Source organism: Oncorhynchus keta, chromosome 36 (assembly GCF_023373465.1).
Source record: "Oncorhynchus keta strain PuntledgeMale-10-30-2019 chromosome 36, Oket_V2, whole genome shotgun sequence".
NCBI lineage: Eukaryota > Metazoa > Chordata > Actinopteri > Salmoniformes > Salmonidae > Oncorhynchus > Oncorhynchus keta.
In genome coordinates, this window is record NC_068456.1 from 23,095,516 (window position 1) to 23,120,115 (window position 24,600).

Here is a 24,600-nt window from a genome sequence, read left to right on the forward strand (position 1 = left end):
CTACAGCCGTATCATACAAGACAAGGTTCCAGCTCACTGGCAAATTACTAGCCCAAAGGTGATAGCTGTGATCACATACATAGTTTACACTCCTTACAGCTGACAGACACTACCGTCGTTCTCGGTTTGTTTGAACAGCATTTAACCAGCATTGTTTGGATGATCATGCACGGCAGGGAGCTAATATTTCCAACATCTACTTTCTCCTATTTCATTTGTTAATCAGACTCCCTCTTCCACATGTGTTTTAACAATATTATCAGTGTCTACGTGCTCTGAAGTGACTTCAATCAGCATGTCAGAGTTTAGTGTTGCCACACACAACACCGCAGATTGAATATCTGTAGTAGTGTTGTAACTAACTCCTAAGGACTGATTGCAACATTTTTCATGCTGAGCCAGGATTGTAGAATCATTTCAATAAATGTTATGTTTTATTGAACCTTTATTGAACTAGAGAGTCATAGAGTGAGGCTGCCTAGCTCCATGTCTCTATCTGAACAAGAAAGAGAAGATGGGAAAAAAGCCCCACTGGGTGTGAAACTCTGCAGTCTGGATGCAAACATGCAGTTCTGATCAGATGGGAATGAGATGAGCTGACTGCCACCATGCAAGTACATACAGAACGTCACAGAGAAACACGTGGACCTGGACCCACAGTGTACGCACACAGCGTGATAGACACAAGTAGCCCACTTTACCTGGATCCCCTTGAGAGCAGTGGACAGAACCAAGTGAGAGGTTTAGTGGACAGGTCGGAGTCCGAGGGGACTCAATATAGCTATAAAGGCTCTATGCTCATGCAAAAAGCAACCTGGAGAGCTATTAGCTGTCATTTCTGCCTGGTTCACACCATGCTCTGGCCATCAGCCGGCTGTCAGCATGCTAGAAAGAGAGACAGCTCGTAGGAGAAGTGTGGAATGAGAGTGCACCAGTCTACAGAGCGATAAGGGGAGGGGGTCATACCCTGGGGTCCCTGTGCAAACTGTGCAATAGAGCTCCTATGAGAGGAGGAGGAAGGGCACAGGAAGAGAGAAATGAGTCAGTGCCTCGATCTCAACCCCCAAGGGGTTATGGGAAAACAAGGTCCTGTGATGTCTGGGGCTCCATGAGAGGGGAAGAAGAAAAAGAGAGGGGGAGAGACAGAAACAGAAAGAAAGAACGGTCTCCTCCAGCATCACTTGGTAAATCATCATTGTACTCGGAGTACCCTACAAAATAAATTGTGATACGAATGACCCAAAAGGATCTGAAATAAATAAATAATGTCTTACTCATGCAGTTGACATAACTTCACATTGGCCATACTTTGAGCAATATGAGTGATATTGAGATTCATGGGCTATGGGAGATTATGCCCATAGTCCATATAAATAGATGACTAGAAAACACAGCCTTTTCAGAACTGCTTCCTGTAGGACCATTATAGGATATCAGTGAAATAACAAACACTTTTGGATAAAATGTCAAGTATGTACGGTTATAAAAGGAAAAACATGTACAATTCTGTTGAAATCCCTGGATTAAAAGAACACCATGTATTCTATTGCATGTTAGATATTCTACCCTCACACTCAATAAAATAAAATACTAATCTCTTCACATCCAATGTAAGGAAATACCACCCACATCCCATAGCTAACACAGAATGTATGCATAGGTCATACTTACTTGACAATGCCCTGCCTCCAAAGGAATGCAAGTTAAAACACAAGAGAGATATTAAAGAGATTCAACAGGATGTTAAGCACTTACAAATTCTTAACATTCTACGAATTGGAATTTGTGACATATAATAAGAAATGGATTACGTCGTATACAATTGTCGGGGACCCGATTTGGATTGTGAGCACTACTTTTAAAACTACTGGCTGAAATTACACCTGTATAATGCATCTTTCAAAGGTAGACTCAGTGAAATTACGTTGCCGCGAGCAGCACCGCAGATAATGAGATGAGCGAGACGCAAGACTTGGCTCTCACACAGTCACACACAGTATCTGCGCATGTGCACCGGTTACCTTCACGCTGTTAGAGCGTGGTAGCCAGGGCACCAAAACAACTGAGAAGTTGAGCCTCGTGGTTCAATGCTCTTAGTTGTTGCAGAAATGGACGTTGTGAGCCTCCCAGATAGCATATGATAGGTTCTTCACTGGTTCATGTTCTGTAACTATTTCATGTTTCCTGTCATTCTGTAATGCTGTATAATTGGGTAAATGTTATTCTACACATTATATGAAAGAGAATGGACAAAGTCAAAGTCTTCCATACATAACAGCACTGCTATGTGACAATAATGGAAAATAGTGGGGAGCGTCATGGTAAATAATGCCAATTTTATGGCTTAGAATACAATTTGTGGCAACGCAACCTTTGGCTTTGACAAAAATCAATCATTGTCTCCTCGGGCTATACATGCTACAGTATATTTTTTATTTATTTTTTTAATTATTTTATTTTTGCATTTTCCAATTAAGAACATTCAAAACAAAAGTGAAAAGATATTAGACAACGATAGGACAAAGTGACAGTAACAGATGAACGTAACAAGAATAAATTATAATTATAGTTATATAAACAAACATACAACAAAAAAAAAAATGTTTTTAAAAATAAAAAATAACGAGACATTGGATCACCTGCCGTAGGCTACATAATATACATAACGTGTGAAACATTATGTGAGGATTATATATGGATTCAATCAATGAGATGTGGGGGGAGATTCTCCATATAGTCAATAAAAGGTTGCCAAATTCTGTAAAATGTCTTTAACTTATTCCTCAAGCAGTAAGTGATTTTCTCCAAAGGGATACAACTATTAACTTCCGAAAGCCACGTTGCAACTGGCAGGGAGGAATCCAATTTCCATTTCAAGGAAATACATTTCTTGGCAATCGCTAGCAATATTTATGTTAGCTTTATAGTATGGCTTTGCCTAAGATTGGTGTTAGTAAAGTTAACCAGTAGACAGACCTCCGGGTCTAAAGGGCTACAGTATGTTTTTGACTTCCCCTAGCTGCACATAGCTGATAAGCCATTTATATTGATGGGGGAACCACTGATGTGGCAATATTCGATACAGTCTCGAAGCAACTGAGATCATACCAATGATACTGTATAGGTACTGTATACACAACATATCGGTATCATAGCAACAGATATCACATAGAAGCTCAAGAGAGAACACCTGCTACACATGCACATAACATTGTGTAATACTTTGTCAAGATACCTTCACAAGCCACAAGAACATGCTATCTCATACTGTAACACCACACAGACTACGACCCAAACACGTACACCCAACAATCCACAGATAGATGGATCAAACATAAAACATGCACACGGCATGCAATATCAATGGGCTACATCCACAATGCATGCCCAGGACAATCCACAGTATCATAGCAACAGAGGTGAATAGAGAGAGCGCATTAGAGAGAGGACACATAAAGCACACGTGTACACTCATAAAGTGCAGAAAGTAATAACATAGAACTGGGGATAAAGATCTTTCTATGAGCATATAATGTCTTGTTTTTTAATGCAAGTAGTACAGATAGGTAAAGAGTAGTCTATGTCTATCAAACTAAATCAGGCCTCCTACTCCATTTGAAATAGTCTAACATGAAAACAAACCCCACAGTCTTCCCTTAAACTTCAAATGCTGTCAGCTAAGCACTGAAAAAGTCAACTTACTCTGTATCATAAAAAAGCAAGACCAAACTCTATATCCATGTCAACCCTACATTGACCACCTCTGAGGCTTTACAAAAGGTATAAATACTGTATATATGAATAATACTCATATAGATGTGTACTGGTAGACAGTTACAGTTCCTGTTTCTGACACCAGAGGACTCTATAAGCATTCCTGTGTAGACAATCAAATGGTGTTGGAAGCTGATGGCAGCCTGATTAGGATCAAGACTTTAACAGTCTTTTGAGGCCTAACATAACAGATAAAACTTGGGCATTTTTTTATTGTCACTGCCTCAGACTTTAAATTGTTTTAAATCTACACACAGCACAATGGTCAGGGGCCAAGGCACTCTAATGTTTAAGCTCTATCACTAAGTGTCAACTACCAGTCCCAAAACAGAATCTGTACAGTTCAGTCATCAGAGGAGGAAGGGAAACGTGGGCAGAGACAGAGGTGTGGGGGTGTACCTTTCCTCTGGTGACACCTCCTTCAGTTGCTGATGGGGTTTGATGCCACACATACCCCGGATGCTGACAGCATAGATCTTAGTGGTGTAGTTGATGCTGTTCTCCCTTGCCACATCACTGTCATACCCTACAGACACGCCCACAGGAAGAGACTCGCCAATTAGACTAGTGTTTTAAAATGTGTATTTGATCAGGATAGCTTTGTGTGTGTCTGTTGAGAATGTTGTATGGGAGTTCTAAGAGTAGATTGTGAGAGAGTTGTAAGAATGTGTATATAAAAAAAAGTAATATATATGTTTTATTGTCATATACACAGGATAGTTGCAGTGAAATGTGCTTTTTTACAGGGTCAGACATAGTACTACAGTGTTAAGTGCCTTGCCAAAGGGCACAGACAGATTTTTCCCCTTGTTGGCTTGGGTGTTTGAACCGGCGGATTTCAGTTACTGGCCCAACATTCTAACCATTAAGCTACCTTCCGCCCACAAGCACTAATGTATATAGTAGTATTGCATACTACTGTACTGTATGGATCAGTAGTCTAAAGGCTGGCGTTTACCTCCGTCCTCCTCAATGTCATCGTCTGACTCCTCGCTATCCACAGGGTTCTCCCTGTGACCCTCTCCGGTTCTCTCCAGGCTCCAAATCATCAGTGCTGTGTCAGCTCCGCCCAGCGTCAGTAGCGTGGCGTCATCTTGTGCCCATCGCACGTTGGTTATATGGGCACTGTGGCCCACGTACTTCTTGAAGCGGGCATATTGACCCTGAGGGGGGAGCAGACGGTGCCAAGTTGAACCAAGAGACAATATTGAACCAAGTTGAACCAAGAGACAACATTGAACCAAGAGACAACATTGAACCAAGTTGAACCAAGAGACAACATTGAACCAAGTTGAACCAAGAGACAACATTGAACCAAGTTGAACCAAGAGACAACATTGAACCAAGAGACAACATTGAACCAAGTTGAACCAAGAGACAACATTGAACCAAGAGACAACATTGAACCAAGTTGAACCAAGAGACAATATTGAACCAAGTTGAACCAAGAGACAACATTGAACCAAGAGACAACATTGAACCAAGTTGAACCAAGAGACAACATTGAACCAAGTTGAACCAAGAGACAACATTGAACTTGAGTCAACAACTGAGACATGTACCAGCGTTGGGATTAATTCCATTTCAGTTCAAGTGAGTAAAATGTAAATTAACACTAGTGCAAGTGTACTGAGCTGTCGCACCCTGGTTGGATAGCTGAAGAGCTTGAGGAAGCCAAAGTCGTCTCCGGTGGCTAGCAGCTTCTTGTCTTTGGTGAGCGAGGTGGCGTTGACGTCTGTGATGTCACTGTGGGTGGGCCAGATCCCCTCACAGGTGGGGCCCAGGACACACGTCCAGGTAGCCCACTCCATCTTCTCTATCTGACAGGCGGAAACAGGAACGCACACACACATATACACACACACAGTGTGTTAAACACTGCATCCTGTTATCATGGAGTGTCCATACATTTTTGATTTCTAGCTGAGAAAAATAACAATCTCAGTTGGGTCTCTCACCTCAGAATTTCTTATAGTTTGTCTCTTCCCTCTTGGGGCTTCGAAGAATAATTGCTCTTTGGCACCTGAATTTACTTGCAGCAATTTACCTACAGAAAAAAATGTTTACTTTTTCAGAATCCAAGGACAAAATGGAACGTGTATCTATAGACTACTAAGGAGAATTCATGCTCCTCTTGCATTTACACCATAAACTCACCACGAGAGTCCCAGTCTATGTGAGTGATATAGCTTGAAGCTCCTTTACAGATTCCCACCCTCTTACTGGACAGCACATTGTAGATATCCACAAAGTTATCATGAGAGGCCACAGCGAGGTATTTACCAGCGTCTAAGGAAGCCATAGAACCAGTGATCAACACCTCAGCCAGGTGGGAGATAATGCTATTCAGTGAAACCTCACTGAATACACTCTTAGAAAAAAAGGTGCTATCTAGAACCTAAAAGGGTTATTCGGCTGTCCCCATAGGAGAACCCTTTGGAGAACCCTTTTTGGTGCCAAGTAGAAGCCTTTTGGTTCCAGGTTGAACCCTTTTCACAGAGGGTTCTATCTGGAACCAAAAAGGGTTCTCCTATGAGGACAGCCGAATAACCCTTTTGGAACCCTTTTTTCAAAGAGTGTATATTAGGAACAGTTGAACTCAAATTAACCTTACTAATGAAATACCCATGCGTATTATCAGTGTTATGAAATACAAACAGCAGTGAATGAACACATCAATAATAAGTGATCCAGTCGGCTGATAGTACAGAGTCTATGTCAAAGGTTACCTTGTGAAAACCTGACGTCAGAGATAGACTCCTTCCTGTGATGAAAGGACACCAGGTCCTCCAGGGTGTCAGAGTTCACCACCAGGAAACTACCATCATTGAGGCCCACCGCTAAGGCTTTCCCATCAGGGGAGAAGGCACAGCATCTTCCACCTGATACACACAGCACACAAAGAGTTAAACACTTCCAAAATGGAGATACAGACATAGACTGACAGGCACAGAAGGTTACACTAGAGTGCCTTACAGATGTAGGATCTTAATTTGATCCCTCTTTTGTTGCTGAGAATTTTACTGCAAACCAGGAAATGTAAACTTGGAGTGTATTTTAATTTTAAAAGGCTTCTAAAGTTTGTAATTGTCACAGACATTTCAAACTTGATTTGCCCTTACGAAAAATGTATCAACCCCTACAAAAAATGTCCATTAATTATAATCCACATTTCCTGTTGCTGCAGAGTGATTTTCCTGCTGTAGCAAACTTGCTCAAATTACAATCCAACATCTGTATGTTTTGTTGAGGATTATGGGAGTTAATGACTCATTAGTCAAGGAAGATATCAACATTCAGCAGTACCTTTTTTAAGTTTGCGAACTGCCACCATGCGGTGGTTAGTGAAGAGCTCCCATATCCTCAGAGTTTTGTCATCACTCACTGTGGCACATATGGGAAGCAGGGGGTGAGCAGCAAGACCCCACACCTCGCCGTCCATGTGACCCTGTAACCATAGCAATAGACGGACACACAACTGTTAGTCAGTCACAGTTGACATGTCCTGAACCATTCCTAATCCTAGTCCTCAACCAACTCCTAATCCATTTGACACATCTGTCACCCACAAAATAATTCATTATTTTGTCTCAGAACGACACATTGTGCTCATATTGACGTGGAGTTTGAGTGAAAGGCTAAACAAAAGCCCCAATCTATCGCATCCCAGATAGCAGCAGCGATTTTACTCAACAACACTTCCATACTGATCCGTCATAACCCATCCCCATCAGGTCTGTTCACCATGGCAACAGAGCACACGTACCTGACTGCTAAGGAGTCGTGGAGGCTCTGACTCTGAGCTGTAAGGGCTGCTCTGCACCCATAAAAGGGAACTACCACAGCGATGCACTGACAATCAGAACCACACATGCACGCAAATAAACATAGACACGCACACACACACACACACGTACGCACACACGGTCGCACACACTCATAATACCAACCACTGTAACTGTCATGTACGCAGCAGCACCACAGAGCCCATACACAAGCCTTGTGACACAGCCAAGAGACACAATAATAAGGAAGGTGTTGAGATATTAAGCTATGGACTATTCCGGATAATCAAGAGGGAACACAGGGCTTTTCGGAGCCAGCCAAGCAGCAGACTGTCAGATAGAAAACGTTGCCTCGGATAACCAATGATTTATTTCCGACTGCAGTCCCTGCAGTAGAGGAAGTGAGTAACAAGCCAACACATCAAGAAGCCTGAGTAACAAGCCAGCACATCAAGTAGCCTGAGTAACAAGCCAGCACATCAAGTAGCCTGAGTAACAAGCCAGCACATCAAGTAGCCTGAGTAACAAGCCAACACATCAAGTAGCCTGATGTGTGAAAGGCAACACATCAAGAAGCCCGAATAACAATCCAACACATCAATAAGCCTGAGTAACAAGCCTCCAAATCAAGATGCCTGAATAACAATCTAACACATCAATAAGCCTGAGTAACAAGCCTCCAAATCAAGATGCCTGAATAACAATCTAACACATCAATAAGCCTGAGTAACAAGCCTCCAAATCAAGATGCCTGAATAACAATCTAACACATCAATAAGCCTGAGTAACAAGCCTCCAAATCAAGATGCCTGAATAACAATCTAACACATCAAGAAGCCTGAGTAACAAGCCTCCAAATCAAGATGCCTGAATAACAATCTAACACATCAATAAGCCTGAGTAACAAGCCTCCAAATCAAGATGCCTGAATAACAATCTAACACATAAAGAAGCCTGAGTAACAAGCCAACACATCAAGATGCCTGAATAACAATCTAACACATAAAGAAGCCTGAGTAACAAGCCTCCAAATCAAGATGCCTGAATAACAATCTAACACATAAAGAAGCCTGAGTAACAAGCCTCCAAATCAAGATGCCTGAATAACAATCTAACACATCAATAAGCCTGAGTAACAAGCCTCCAAATCAAGATGCCTGAATAACAATCTAACACATCAAGAAGCCTGAGTAACAAGCCTCCAAATCAAGATGCCTGAATAACAATCTAACACATAAAGAAGCCTGAGTAACAAGCCAACACATCAACACATCAATAAGCCTGAGTAACAAGCCAACACATCAAGAAGCCTGAGTAACAAGCCAACAAATCAAGATGCCTGAGTAACAAGCCAACAAATCAAGATGCCTGAGTAACAAGACTCAAATCAAGATGGCTGAGTAACAAGCCAACACATCAAGAAGCCTGAGTAACAAGCCAACACATCAAGAAGCCTGAGTAACAAGCCAACACATCAAGAAGGCTGAGTAACAAGCCAACACATCAAGAAGCCTGAGTAACAAGCCAACACATAAAGAAGCCTGAGTAACAAGCCAACACATCAAGAAGGCTGTAGAACAAGCCAACACATCAAGTAGCCTGAGTAACAAGCCAACACATCAAGAAGCCAACACATCAAGAAGCCTGAGTAACAAGCCAACACATCAAGAAGCCTGAGTAACAAGCCAACACATCAAGAAGGCTGTAGTAACAAGCCAACACATCAAGAAGCCTGAGTAACAAGCCAACACATCAAGAAGCCTGAGTAACAAGCCAACACATCAAGAAGCCTGAGTAACAAGCCAACACATCAAGAAGCCTGAGTAACAAGCCAACACATCAAGAAGGCTGAGTAACAAGCCAACACATCAAGTAGCCTGAGTAACAAGCCAACACATCAAGAAGCCTGAGTAACAAGCCAACACATCAAGAAGCCTGAGTAACAAGCCAACACATCAAGAAGCCAACACATCAAGAAGCCTGAGTAACAAGCCAACACATCAAGAAGCCTGAGTAACAAGCCAACACATCAAGAAGGCTGTAGAACAAGCCAACACATCAAGTAGCCTGAGTAACAAGCCAACACATCAAGAAGCCAACACATCAAGAAGCCTGAGTAACAAGCCAACACATCAAGAAGCCTGAGGAACAAGCCTCCAAATCAAGATGCCTGAATAACAATCTAACACATAAAGAAGCCTGAGTAACAAGCCAACACATCAAGAAGCCTGAGTAACAAGCCAACACATCAATAAGGCTGAGTAACAAGCCAACACATCAAGAAGCCTGAGTAACAAGCCAACACATCAAGAAGCTGAGTAACAAGCCAACACATCAATAAGCCTGAGTAACAAGCCTCCAAATCAAGATGCCTGAATAACAAGCCAACACATAAAGAAGCCTGAGTAACAAGCCAACACATCAAGAAGCCTGAGTAACAAGCCAACACATCAAGAAGGCTGAGTAACAACAACACATCAAGAAGCCTGAGTAACAAGCCAGCACATCAAGAAGCCTGAGTAACAAGCCAACACATCAAGAAGCCTGATGTGTGAAGCCAACACATCAAGATGCCTGAATAACAATCTAACACATAAAGAAGCTTGAGTAACAAGCCTCCAAATCAAGATGCCTGAATAACAATCTAACACATAAAGAAGCCTGAGTAACAAGCCTCCAAATCAAGATGCCTGAATAACAATCTAACACATCAATAAGCCTGAGTAACAAGCCTCCAAATCAAGATGCCTGAATAACAATCTAACACATAAAGAAGCCTGAGTAACAAGCCAACACATCAAGATGCCTGAGTAACAAGCCTCCAAATCAAGATGCCTGAATAACAATCTAACACATAAAGAAGCCTGAGTAACAAGCCAACACATCAAGAAGCCTGAGTAACAAGCCTCCAAATCAAGATGCCTGAATAACAATCTAACACATAAAGAAGCCTGAGTAACAAGCCAACACATCAAGAAGCCTGAGTAACAAGCTCCAAATCAAGATGCCTGAATAACAATCTAACACATCAATCCTGGTAACAAGCCTCCAAATCAAGATGCCTGAATAACAATCTAACACATAAAGGAGCCTGAGTAACAAGCCAACACATCAAGAAGGCTGAGAACAAGCCAACACATCAAGAAGCCTGAGTAACAAGCCTCCAAATCAAGATGCCTGAATAACAATCTAACACATAAAGAAGCCTGAGTAACAAGCCAACACATCAAGAAGCCTGAGTAACAAGCCAACACATCAAGAAGCCTGAGTAACAAGCCAACACATCAAGAAGGCTGAGTAACAAGCCAACACATCAAGAAGGCTGAGTAACAAGCCAACACATCAAGAAGGCTGAGTAACAAGCCAACACATCAAGAAGGCTGAGTAACAAGCCAACACATCAAGAAGGCTGAGTAACAAGCCAACACATCAAGAAGGCTGAGTAACAAGCCAACACATCAAGAAGGCTGAGTAACAAGCCAACACATAAAGAAGCCTGAGTAACAAGCCAACACATCAAGTTAGCCTGAGTAACAAGCCAACACATCAAGAAGCTGGTGGGACAAGCCAACACATCAAGTAGCCTGAGTAACAAGCCAACACATCAAGAAGGCTGAGTAACAAGAATACATAAAAGCCAGTAACAAGCCAACACATCAAGAAGCCTGAGTAACAAGCCAACACATCAAGAAGCCTGAGTAACAAGCCAACACATCAAGAAGGCTGTAGTCGTCCAACACATCAAGAAGCCTGAGTAACAAGCCAACACATCAAGAAGCCTGAGTAACAAGCCAACACACTGACAACCTGAGTAACAAGCCAACACATCAAGAAGCCTGAGTAACAAGCCAACACATCAAGAAGGCTGAGTAACAAGCCAACACATCAAGTAGCCTGAGTAACAAGCCAACACATCAAGAAGCCAGCTTGTCATCAAGAAGCCTGAGTAACAAGCTGAACATCAAGAAGCCTGAGTAACAAACCAACACAGTTTGTCATCAAGAAGCCTGAGTAACAAGCCAACACATCAAGAAGCCTGAGTAACAAGCCAACACATCAAGAAGGCTGAGTAACAAGCCAACACATCAATAAAAACAAGCCTCCAAATCAAGATGCCTGAATAACAATCTAACACATAAAGAAGCCTGAGTAACAAGCCAACACATCAAGAAGGCTGAGTAACAAGCCAGACATCAAGAAGCCTGTAACAAGCCATCTAAAGAAGCCTGAGTAACAAGCCAACACATCAAGAAGGCTGGTAACAAGCCTCACATCAATAAGCCTGAGTAACAAGCCTCCAAATCAGACTGCTGAATAACAATCTATCACATAAAGGTTTGAGTAACAGCCAACACATCAAGATGGCTGAGTAACAAGCTAACACATCAAGATTTTGCCTTGATCTAAGCCATCTCACATCAAGAAGCCTGAGTAACAAGCCAACACATCAAGAAGCCTGAGTAACAAGCCAACACATCAAGAAGGCTGAGTAAAACACACATAAGATATTTGAGTAAAAGCCAACACTATCAAGGACCTGAGTAACAAGCCACACATCAGATAGGCTGTGAACAAGCTTATACATCAAGTAGCCTGAGTAACAAGCCAACACATCAAGATAATGATATCAAGAAGCCTGAGTTTAACAAGCCAACACATCAAAGAAGCCTGAGTAACAAGCCAACACATCAAGAAGGCTGATAGAACAAGGTTTCCAACACATCAAAAGCCTGAGTAACAAGCCAACACATCAAATGAGTAACAAGCTGCAAACATAAAGTCAATTGAGTAAAACCAACAATCAATGTGAGCCTGAGTAACAAGCCAACACTAATGAAGCCTGAGTAACAAGCCAACACATCAAGAAGGCTGAGTAACAAGCCTCAACACATCAAGTAGCCTGAGTAACAAGCCAACTCATCAAAAGCCAACACATCAAGATTGAGTAACAAGCCAACACATCAAGGCCTGAGTAACAAGCCAAACACATAACTGTAGAACAAGCCAACACATCAAGTAGCCTGAGTAACAAGCCAACACATCAAGCCAACAAACATCAAGAAGCCTGAGTAACAAGCCAACACATCAAGAAGCCTGAGTAACAAGCCAACACATCAAGAAGGCTGTAGAACAAGCCAACACATCAATTCCAAGCCTGAGTAACAAGCCAACACATCAAGAAGGCTGTTAACAATGAACACATCAAGTAGCCTGAAGTAAAAGCCAACATCAAGAAGCTTGAGTAACAAGCCAACACATAAAGAAGCCTGAGTAACAAGCCAACACATCAAGAAGCCTGAGTAACAAGCCATGACATCAAGATCTTAGAACAAGAACACATCATTAGCCTGAGTAATAAGCCAACACATCAAGAAGCCAACAAAACTCAAGAAGCCTGAGTAACAAGCTGTTGTTATCAAGAAGGCTGAGTAACAAGCCAACACATCAAGAAGGCTGTAGAACAAGCCTCAAGTAGCCTGAGTAACAAGCCAACACATAAAGTTGAGTAACAAGCCAACACATCAAGAAGCCAACACATCAATAAGCCTGAGTAACAAGCCAACACATCAAGAAGCCTGAGTAACAAGCCAACACATCAAAGAAGCCTGAGTAACAAGCCAACACATCAATAAGCCTGAGTAACAAGCCAACACATCAATTCCCAAGCCTGAGTAACAAGCCAACACATCAATAAGCCTTAGTAACAAGCAACACATCAAGAATTTTCACAAACAAGCCAACACATCAAAACAGAAGCCTGAGTTCAAGCCAACACATCAAGAAGCCTGAGTAACAAGCCAACACATCAAGAAGCCTGAGTAACAAGCCAACACATCAAGAAGCCTGAGTAACAAGCCAACACATCAAGAAGGATCAGTGGAAGAAAGGCAGGGACATGAAGGCTGCTGTAAAAATGTCCTCCAACCCAAATTAGGAAAAATAAGCTGAAATGGAAAAATACCCCACTCTAGGTGTTTCAGCTGTGTGTGCGCGCGCACACACACACACACACACACACACACACACACACACACACACACACACACACACACACACACACACACACACACACACACACACACACACACACACACACACACACACACACACACACACACACACACCTACCTGGACTAGCAGGGTCATGGGTCCACTCTTGTCGATTTCAAGTATTTCTCCATTCTTGGTTCCCACCAGAGATGTGTCCATGTCCCAGAGAGACTGAATAGGGGTTGAAAGAGACCTGGGACAACAGACAAATAGCACTGTAAAGACCAAGACCTCCGTAGTATGAAATCCTCCCAGACTGATAGTAGAAAGAGAACTTCTTTGATAGTATGAGGCCAAGATGGCAGCACTAACTAGTATGAAGATACAGTGCTCAATGATGGCTAGAGACTGATAGTATGAAAGAGACTTGTAGTATGACAGAGACTGATAGTATGTGTTACGGATACAAGTATCCTGTGTGTGTATCCTATGTGTGTGTGTGTTTCTTTTCTCTCCTTCTCCCCTCACAGGTGAAAATCATCACTCCCCAATCAGTCACCAATCATCAATCAGAAGACACATCTCCTCCTGTTTCCTACCCAATCACAGTTCCTTTCCCTTGGTTTAAAAACTGTCAGTAGTTTGCTCTTGAGCTGAATCTCTCTGTAAATGCCATGTCTGATGGTCTCTGTGTGTCACTCTCGTTGTGTATTAACCTCTCTTTTGTTTGAGCACCTCCATAGCACTTTGTCCTCACCTGTGAGTATTGTTTTTGGTTATGGTGTTTGTTTGCTGGTGGGAAAAGGGGAAACCAAGACAAGTCGCCCATGGGCATACACTACCCAGACTTTGTTAAATACACTAGTTAGAACTGGGCGAACCACCCACTGTATTTTTGGTTAGTTGGTTAGTTAGTTAGCTGTTGTTAAAGTAGGCTAGTCTAACTTAGGGGTGTTTTTGAATACTTATTGTTTCTTTCCTTGGGTCCAGCTCAGCCCCTTTTCCTGCTTGTTTGAAAGATTAATAGTATGACAGAGACTGATAGTATGTGAGAGACTGATAGTATGTGAGAGACTGATAGTATGAGAGAGACTGATAGTATGAGAGAGACTGATAGTATGAGAGAGACTGATAGTATGAGAGAGACTGATAGTATGAAAGAGACTGATAGTATGAAAGAGACTGATAAAAAATATTTAGAATAGTATGAGACTGATAGTATGAGAGAGACTGACAGTATGAGAGAGACTGACAGTATGAGAGAGACTGACAGTATGAGAGAGACTGATAGTATGAGAGAGACTGATAGTATGAGAGAGACTGATAGTATGAGAGAGACTGATAGTATGAGAGAGACTGATAGTATGAGAGAGACTGATAGTATGAGAGAGACTGATAGTATGACAGAGACTGATAGTATGACAGAGACTGATAGTATGACAGAGACTGATAGTATGACAGAGACTGATAGTATGACAGAGACTGATAGTATGACAGAGACTGATAGTATGACAGAGACTGATTGTTTGAAAGATACAATGTATGATAGAGACTGATCGTATGATAGATTAACAGAATGACAGAGACCGATAGTATGACAGAGACCGATAGTATGACAGAGACCGATAGTATGACAGAGACCGATAGTATGACAGAGACCGATAGTATGACAGAGACCGATAGTATGACAGAGACCGATAGTATGACAGAGACCGATAGTATGACAGAGACCGATAGTATGACAGAGACCGATAGTATGACAGAGACCGATAGTATGACAGAGACCGATAGTATGACAGAGACCGATAGTATGACAGAGACCGATAGTATGACAGAGACCGATAGTATGACAGACCGATAGTATGACAGACTGATCGTATGAGAGAGACTGATAGTATGACAGACTGATCGTATGAGAGAGACTGATCGTATGAGAGAGACTGATCGTATGAGAGAGACTGATAGTATGAGAGAGACTGATAGTATGAGAGAGACTGATAGTATGAGAGAGACCGATAGTATGAGAGAGACCGATAGTATGAGAGAGACCGATAGTATGAGAGAGACCGATAGTATGAGAGAGACCGATAGTATGAGAGAGACCGATAGTATGAGAGAGACCGATAGTATGAGAGAGACCGATAGTATGAGAGAGACCGATAGTATGAGAGAGACCGATAGTATGAGAGAGACCGATAGTATGAGAGAGACCGATAGTATGAGAGAGACCGATAGTATGAGAGAGACCGATAGTATGAGAGAGACCGATAGTATGAGAGAGACCGATCGTATGACAGACCGATCGTATGAGAGAGACTGATCGTATGACAGAGACTGATCGTATGACAGAGACTGATCGTATGACAGAGACTGATCGTATGACAGAGACTGATCGTATGACAGAGACTGATCGTATGACAGAGACTGATCGTATGACAGAGACTGATCGTATGACAGAGACTGATCGTATGACAGAGACTGATAGTATGACAGAGACTGATAGTATGAGAGAGACTGATAGTATGAGAGAGACTGATAGTATGAGAGAGACTGATAGTATGAGAGAGACTGATAGTATGAGAGAGACCGATAGTATGAGAGAGACCGATAGTATGAGAGAGACCGATAGTATGGGAGAGACCGATAGTATGGGAGAGACCGATAGTATGGGAGAGACCGATAGTATGGGAGAGACCGATAGTATGACAGACTGATAGTATGACAGACTGATAGTATGACAGACTGATAGTATGACAGACTGATAGTATGACAGACTGATCGTATGAGAGAGACTGATCGTATGAGAGAGACTGATCGTATGAGACTGATCGTATGACAGAGACTGATCGTATGACAGAGACTGATCGTATGAGAGAGACTGATTGTATGAGAGAGACTGATTGTATGAGAGAGACTGATTGTATGAGAGAGACTGATTGTATGAGAGAGACTGATTGTATGAGAGAGACTGATTGTATGAGAGAGACTGATAGTATGACAGAGACTGATACATTGACAGAGACTGATATGAGAGACTGACATTATGATATAGACTGATAGTATGATATAGACTGATAGTATGACAGAGACTGATAGTATGAGAGAGACTGACATTATGATATAGACTGATCGTATGACAGAGACTGATCGTATGACATAGACTGATCGTATGACATAGACTGATCGTATGACAGAGACTGATCGTATGACAGAGACTGATAGTATGAGAGAGACTGATAGTATGAGAGAGACTGATAGTATGAGAGAGACTGATAGTATGAGAGAGACTGATAGTATGTTATAGACTGATAGTATGATATAGACTGATAGTATGATATAGACTGATAGTATGACAGAGACTGATAGTATGATATAGAATGATACATTGACAGAGACTGATATGAGAAAGACTGACATTATGATATAGACTGATAGTATGATATAGACTGATAGTATGACAGAGACTGATAGTATGAGAGAGACTGACATTATGATATAGACTGATCGTATGACAGAGACTGATCGTATGATATAGACTGATCGTATGATATAGACTGATCGTATGACAGAGACTGATAGTATGACAGAGACTGATAGTATGACAGAGACTGATAGTATGACAGAGACTGATAGTATGACAGAGACTGATAGTATGACAGAGACTGATAGTATGACAGAGACTGATTATTTGAAAGATACAATGTATGATAGAGACCGATAGTATGACAGAGACCGATAGTATGAGAGAGACCGATAGTATGAGAGAGACCGATAGTATGAGAGAGACCGATAGTATGAGAGAGACCGATAGTATGAGAGAGACCGATAGTATGAGAGAGACCGATAGTATGAGAGAGACCGATAGTATGAGAGAGACTGATAGACTGATAGTATGATATAGACTGATAGTATGAGAGAGACTGATAGTATGAGAGAGACTGATAGTATGAGAGAGACTGATAGTATGAGAGAGACTGATAGTATGAGAGAGACTGATAGTATGAGAGAGACTGATATTATGAGAGAGACTGATAGTATGAGAGAGACAGATAGTATGTTATAGACTGATAGTATAACAGAGACTGATAGTATGATATAGACTGATAGTATGACAGAGACTGATCGTATGACAGAGACTGATCGTATGACAGAGACTGATCGTATGACAGAGACTGATCGTATGAGAGAGACTGATAGTATGAGAGAGACTGATAGTATGAGAGAGACCGATAGTATGAGAGAGACCGATAGTATGAGAGAGACCGATAGTATGGGAGAGACCGATAGTATGGGAGAGACCGATAGTATGGGAGAGACCGATAGTATGGGAGAGACCGATCGTATGACAGACTGATCGTATGAGAGAGACTGATCGTATGAGAGAGACTGATCGTATGAGACTGATCGTATGACAGAGACTGATCGTATGACAGAGACTGATCGTATGACAGAGACTGATCGTATGACAGAGACTGATCGTATGACAGAGACTGATCGTATGAGAGAGACTGATTGTATGAGAGAGACTGATTGTATGAGAGAGACTGATTGTATGAGAGAGACTGATTGTATGAGAGAGACTGATTGTATGAGAGAGACTGATTGTATGAGAGAGACTGATTGTATGAGAGAGACTGATTGTATGAGAGAGACTGATAGTATGACAGAGACTGATAGTATGATATAGACTGATAGTATGACAGAGACTGATAGTATGATATAGAATGATACATTGACAGAGACTGATATGAGAAAGACTGACATTATGATATAGACTGATAGTATGAGAGAGACTGATAGTATGACAGAGACTGATAGTATGACAGAGACTGACATTATGATATAGACTGATCGTATGACAGAGACTGATCGTATGATATAGACTGATCGTATGATATAGACTGATCGTATGACAGAGACTGATAGTATGACAGAGACTGATAGTATGACAGAGACTGATAGTATGACAGAGACTGATAGTATGAGAGAGACTGATAGTATGAGAGAGACTGATAGTATGAGAGAGACTGATAGTATGACAGAGACTGATAGTATGACAGAGACTGACATTATGATATAGACTGATAGTATGATATAGAATGATACATTGACAGAGACTGATATGAGAAAGACTGACATTATGATATAGACTGATAGTATGATATAGACTGATAGTATGACAGAGACTGATAGTATGAGAGAGACTGACATTATGATATAGACTGATCGTATGACAGAGACTGATCGTATGATATAGACTGATCGTATGATATAGACTGATCGTATGACAGAGACTGATAGTATGACAGAGACTGATAGTATGACAGAGACTGATAGTATGACAGAGACTGATAGTATGACAGAGACTGATAGTATGACAGAGACTGATAGTATGAGAGACTGATAGTATGAGAGACTGATAGTATGAGAGACACTGATTATTTGAAAGATACAATGTATGATAGAGACCGATAGTATGACAGAGACCGATAGTATGAGAGAGACCGATAGTATGAGAGAGACCGATAGTATGAGAGAGACCGATAGTATGAGAGAGACCGATAGTATGAGAGAGACCGATAGTATGAGAGAGACCGATAGTATGAGAGAGACCGATAGTATGAGAGAGACTGATAGTATGAGAGAGACTGATAGTATGAGAGAGACTGATAGACTGATAGTATGATATAGACTGATAGTATGAGAGAGACTGATAGTATGAGAGAGACTGATAGTATGAGAGACTGATAGTATGAGAGAGACTGATAGTATGTTATAGACTGATAGTATAACAGAGACTGATAGTATGATATAGACTGATAGTATGACAGAGGCTGATAGTATGAGAGAGACTGACATTATGATATAGTATGATCTAGACTGATAGTATGATATAGACTGATAGTATGAGAGAGACTGATAGTATGAGAGAGACTGATCATTATGAGAGAGACTGAAAGTATAGAAGAGACTGAAAGTATGAGAGAGACTGATAGTATGACAGAGACTGATAGTATGAGAGAGACTGATAGTATGAGAGAGACTGATAGTATGAGAGAGACTGATCGTATGAGAGAGACTGATAGTATGAGAGAGACTGATAGTATGAGAGAGACTGATAGTATGAGAGAGACTGATAGTATGAGAGAGACCGATAGTATGGAGAGACCGATAGTATGACAGACTGATAGTATGACAGACTGATAGTATGAGAGAGACTGATCGTATGAGAGAGACTGATCGTATGAGACTGATCATATGACAGAGACTGATCGTATGACAGAGACTGATCGTATGACAGAGACTGATCGTATGACAGAGACTGATCGTATGACAGAGACTGATAGTATGACAGAGACTGATCGTATGACAGAGACTGATAGTATGAGAGAGACCGATAGTATGAGAGAGACCGATAGTATGAGAGAGACCGATAGTATGAGAGAGACCGATAGTATGAGAGAGACTGATAGTATGAGAGAGACTGATAGTATGAGAGAGACTGATAGACTGATAGTATGATATAGACTGATAGTATGAGAAGACTGATAGTATGAGAGAGACTGATAGTATGAGAGAGACTGATAGTATGAGAGAGACAGATAGTATGTTATAGACTGATAGTATAACAGAGACTGATAGTATGATATAGACTGATAGTATGACAGAGGCTGATAGTATGAGAGAGACTGACATTATGATATAGTATGATCTAGACTGATAGTATGATATAGACTGATAGTATGAGAGAGACCGATAGTATGACAGACTGATCGTATGAGAGAGACTGATCGTATGAGAGAGACTGATCGTATGAGAGAGACTGATCGTATGAGACTGATCGTATGACAGAGACTGATCGTATGACAGAGACTGATCGTATGACAGAGACTGATCGTATGACAGAGACTGATCGTATGACAGAGACTGATCGTATGACAGAGACTGATCGTATGACAGAGACTGATCGTATGAGAGAGACTGATCGTATGAGAGACTGATTGTATGAGAGAGACTGATTGTATGAGAATAGACTGATTGTATAGAGAGACTGATTGTATGAGAGAGACTGATTGTATGAGAGAGACTGATTGTATGAGAGAGACTGATTGTATGAGAGAGACTGATTGTATGAGAAGAGACTGATTGTATGAGAGAGACTGATTGTATGAGAGAGACTGATTGTATGAGAGAGACTGATAGTATGATATAGACTGATAGTATGATATAGACTGATAGTATGACAGAGACTGATAGTATGATATAGAATGATACATTGACAGAGACTGATATGAGAAAGACTGACATTATGATATAGACTGATAGTATGATATAGACTGATAGTATGACAGAGACTGATAGTATGAGAGAGACTGACATTATGATATAGACTGTCGTATGACAGAGACTGATCGTATGACATAGACTGATCGTATGACAGAGACTGATCGTATGACAGAGACTGATAGTATGACAGAGACTGATAGTATGACAGAGACTGATAGTATGACAGAGACTGATAGTATGAGAGAGACTGATAGTATGAGAGAGACTGATAGTATGAGATAGACTGATAGTATGATATAGACTGATAGTATGATATAGACTGATAGTATGACAGAGACTGATAGTATGATATAGAATGATACATTGACAGAGACTGATATGAGAAAGACTGACATTATGATATAGACTGATAGTATGATATAGACTGATAGTATGACAGAGACTGATAGTATGAGAGAGACTGACATTATGATATAGACTGATCGTATGACAGAGACTGATCGTATGATATAGACTGATCGTATGATATAGACTGATCGTATGACAGAGACTGATAGTATGACAGAGACTGATAGTATGACAGAGACTGATAGTATGACAGAGACTGATAGTATGACAGAGACTGATAGTATGACAGAGACTGATAGTATGAGAGACTGATAGTATGAGAGACTGATAGTATGAGAGACACTGATTATTTGAAAGATACAATGTATGATAGAGACCGATAGTATGACAGAGACCGATAGTATGAGAGAGACCGATAGTATGAGAGAGACCGATAGTATGAGAGAGACCGATAGTATGAGAGAGACCGATAGTATGAGAGAGACCGATAGTATGAGAGAGACCGATAGTATGAGAGAGACCGATAGTATGAGAGAGACTGATAGTATGAGAGAGAGACTGATAGTATGAGAGAGACTGATAGACTGATAGTATGATATAGACTGATAGTATGAGAGAGACTGATAGTATGAGAGAGACTGATAGTATGAGAGAGACTGATAGTATGAGAGAGACTGATAGTATGTTATAGACTGATAGTATAACAGAGACTGATAGTATGATATAGACTGATAGTATGACAGAGGCTGATAGTATGAGAGAGACTGACATTATGATATAGTATGATCTAGACTGATAGTATGATATAGACTGATAGTATGAGAGAGACTGATAGTATGAGAGAGACTGATCGTATGAGAGAGACTGAAAGTATGAGAGAGACTGAAAGTATGAGAGAGACTGAAAGTATGACAGAGACTGATAGTATGAGAGAGACTGATAGTATGAGAGAGACTGATAGTATGAGAGAGACTGATAGTATGAGAGAGACTGATAGTATGAGAGAGACTGATAGTATGAGAGAGACTGATAGTATGAGAGAGACTGATAGTATGAGAGAGACTGATAGTATGACAGAGACCGATAGTATGACAGACTGATAGTATGACAGACTGATCGTATGAGAGAGACTGATCGTATAATAGACTGACTTATCGTATAGACTGATCGTATGACAGAGACTGATCGTATGACAGAGACTGATCGTATGACAGAGACTGATCGTATGACAGAGACTGATCGTATGACAGAGACTGATCGTATGACAGAGACTGATCGTATGACAGAGACTGATAGTATGAGAGAGACCCGATAGTATGAGAGAGACCGATAGTATGAGAGAGACCGATAGTATGAGAGAGACCGATAGTATGAGAGAGACTGATAGTATGAGAGAGACTGATAGTATGAGAGAGACTGATAGACTGATAGTATGATATAGACTGATAGTATGAGAGAGACTGATAGTATGAGAGAGACTGATAGTATGAGAGAGACTGATAGTATGAGAGAGACAGATAGTATGTTATAGACTGATAGTATAACAGAGACTGATAGTATGATATAGACTGATAGTATGACAGAGGCTGATAGTATGAGAGAGACTGACATTATGATATAGTATGATCTAGACTGATAGTATGATATAGACTGATAGTATGAGAGAGACCGATAGTATGACAGACTGATCGTATGAGAGAGACTGATCGTATGAGAGAGACTGATCGTATGAGAGAGACTGATCATGAGACTGATCGTATGACAGAGACTGATCGTATGACAGAGACTGATCGTATGACAGAGACTGAAAGTATGAGAGAGACTGATCAGTATGTTAGAGACTGATCGTATGACAGAGACTGATCGTATGACAGAGACTGATCGTATGAGAGAGACTGATCGTATGAGAGAGACTGATTGTATGAGAGAGACTGATTGTATGAGAGAGACTGATTGTATGAGAGAGACTGATTGTATGACAGAGACTGATTGTATGACAGAGACTGATTGTATGAGAGAGACTGATTGTATGATAGAGACTGATTATATGAGAGAGACTGATTGTATGAGAGAGACTGATAGTATAACAGAGACTGATAGTATGATATAGAATGATACATTGACAGAGACTGATATGAGAAAAGACTGACATATGATATAGACTGATAGTATGATATAGACTGATAGTATGACAGAGACTGATAGTATGAGAGAGACTGACAGTATGATATAGACTGATAATATGACAGAGACTGATCGTATGACATAGACTGATCGTATGACAGAGACTGATCGTATGACAGAGACTGATCGTATGAGAGAGACTGATCGTATGAGAGAGACTGATCGTATGAGAGAGACTGATAGTATGAGAGAGACTGATAGTATGAGAGAGACTGATAGTATGAGAGAGACTGATAGTATGTTATAGACTGATAGTATGATATAGACTGATAGTATGACAGAGACTGATAGTATGATATAGAATGATACATTGACAGAGACTGATATGAGAAAGACTGACATTATGATATAGACTGATAGTATGATATAGACTGATAGTATGACAGAGACTGATAGTATGAGAGAGACTGACATTATGATATAGACTGATCGTATGACAGAGACTGATGGTAAGTCGCTCTGGATAAGAGCGTCTGCTAAATGACTTAAATGTAAATGTAAATGTATGATATAGACTGATCGTATGATATAGACTGATCGTATGACAGAGACTGATAGTATGACAGAGACTGATAGTATGACAGAGACTGATAGTATGACAGAGACTGATAGTATGACAGAGACTGATAGTATGAGAGACTGATAGTATGAGAGACACTGATTATTTGAAAGATACAATGTATGATAGAGACCGATAGTATGACAGAGACCGATAGTATGAGAGAGACCGATAGTATGAGAGAGACCGATAGTATGAGAGAGACCGATAGTATGAGAGAGACCGATAGTATGAGAGACCGATAGTATAGAGAGAGACCGGTAGTATGAGAGAGACCGATAGTATGAGAGAGACCGATAGTATGAAGAGACCGATAGTATGAGAGAGACTGATAGTATGAGAGAGACTGATAGACTGATAGTATGATATAGACTGATAGTATGAGAGACTGATAGTATGAGAGAGACTGATAGTATGAGAGAGACTGATAGTATGAGAGAGACTGATAGTATGAGAGAGACTGATATTATGAGAGAGACAGATAGTATGTTATAGACTGATAGTATAACAGAGACTGATAGTATGATATAGACTGATAGTATGACAGAGGCTGATAGTATGAGAGACTGACATTATGATATAGTATGATCTAGACTGATAGTATGATATAGACTGATAGTATGAGAGAGACTGATAGTATGAGAGAGACTGATCGTATGAGAGAGACTGAAA

The 24,600-nt window shown here is 40.8% G+C and overlaps 1 protein-coding gene across 1 annotated transcript in view; it reads right to left on the reverse strand.

Annotated features, from left to right (window-relative positions):
* LOC118369819 (echinoderm microtubule-associated protein-like 6) overlaps positions 1 to 24,600 on the reverse strand; it is a 131,506-nt gene that overhangs the window by 17,142 nt on the left and 89,764 nt on the right. The window contains 9 exon segments of the mRNA XM_052498680.1: positions 4,174 to 4,300; positions 4,733 to 4,937; positions 5,418 to 5,594; positions 5,733 to 5,821; positions 5,932 to 6,063; positions 6,504 to 6,656; positions 7,081 to 7,222; positions 13,689 to 13,757; positions 13,759 to 13,781. Coding sequence (XP_052354640.1) covers positions 4,174 to 4,300; positions 4,733 to 4,937; positions 5,418 to 5,594; positions 5,733 to 5,821; positions 5,932 to 6,063; positions 6,504 to 6,656; positions 7,081 to 7,222; positions 13,689 to 13,757; positions 13,759 to 13,781 — 1,117 coding nt within the window.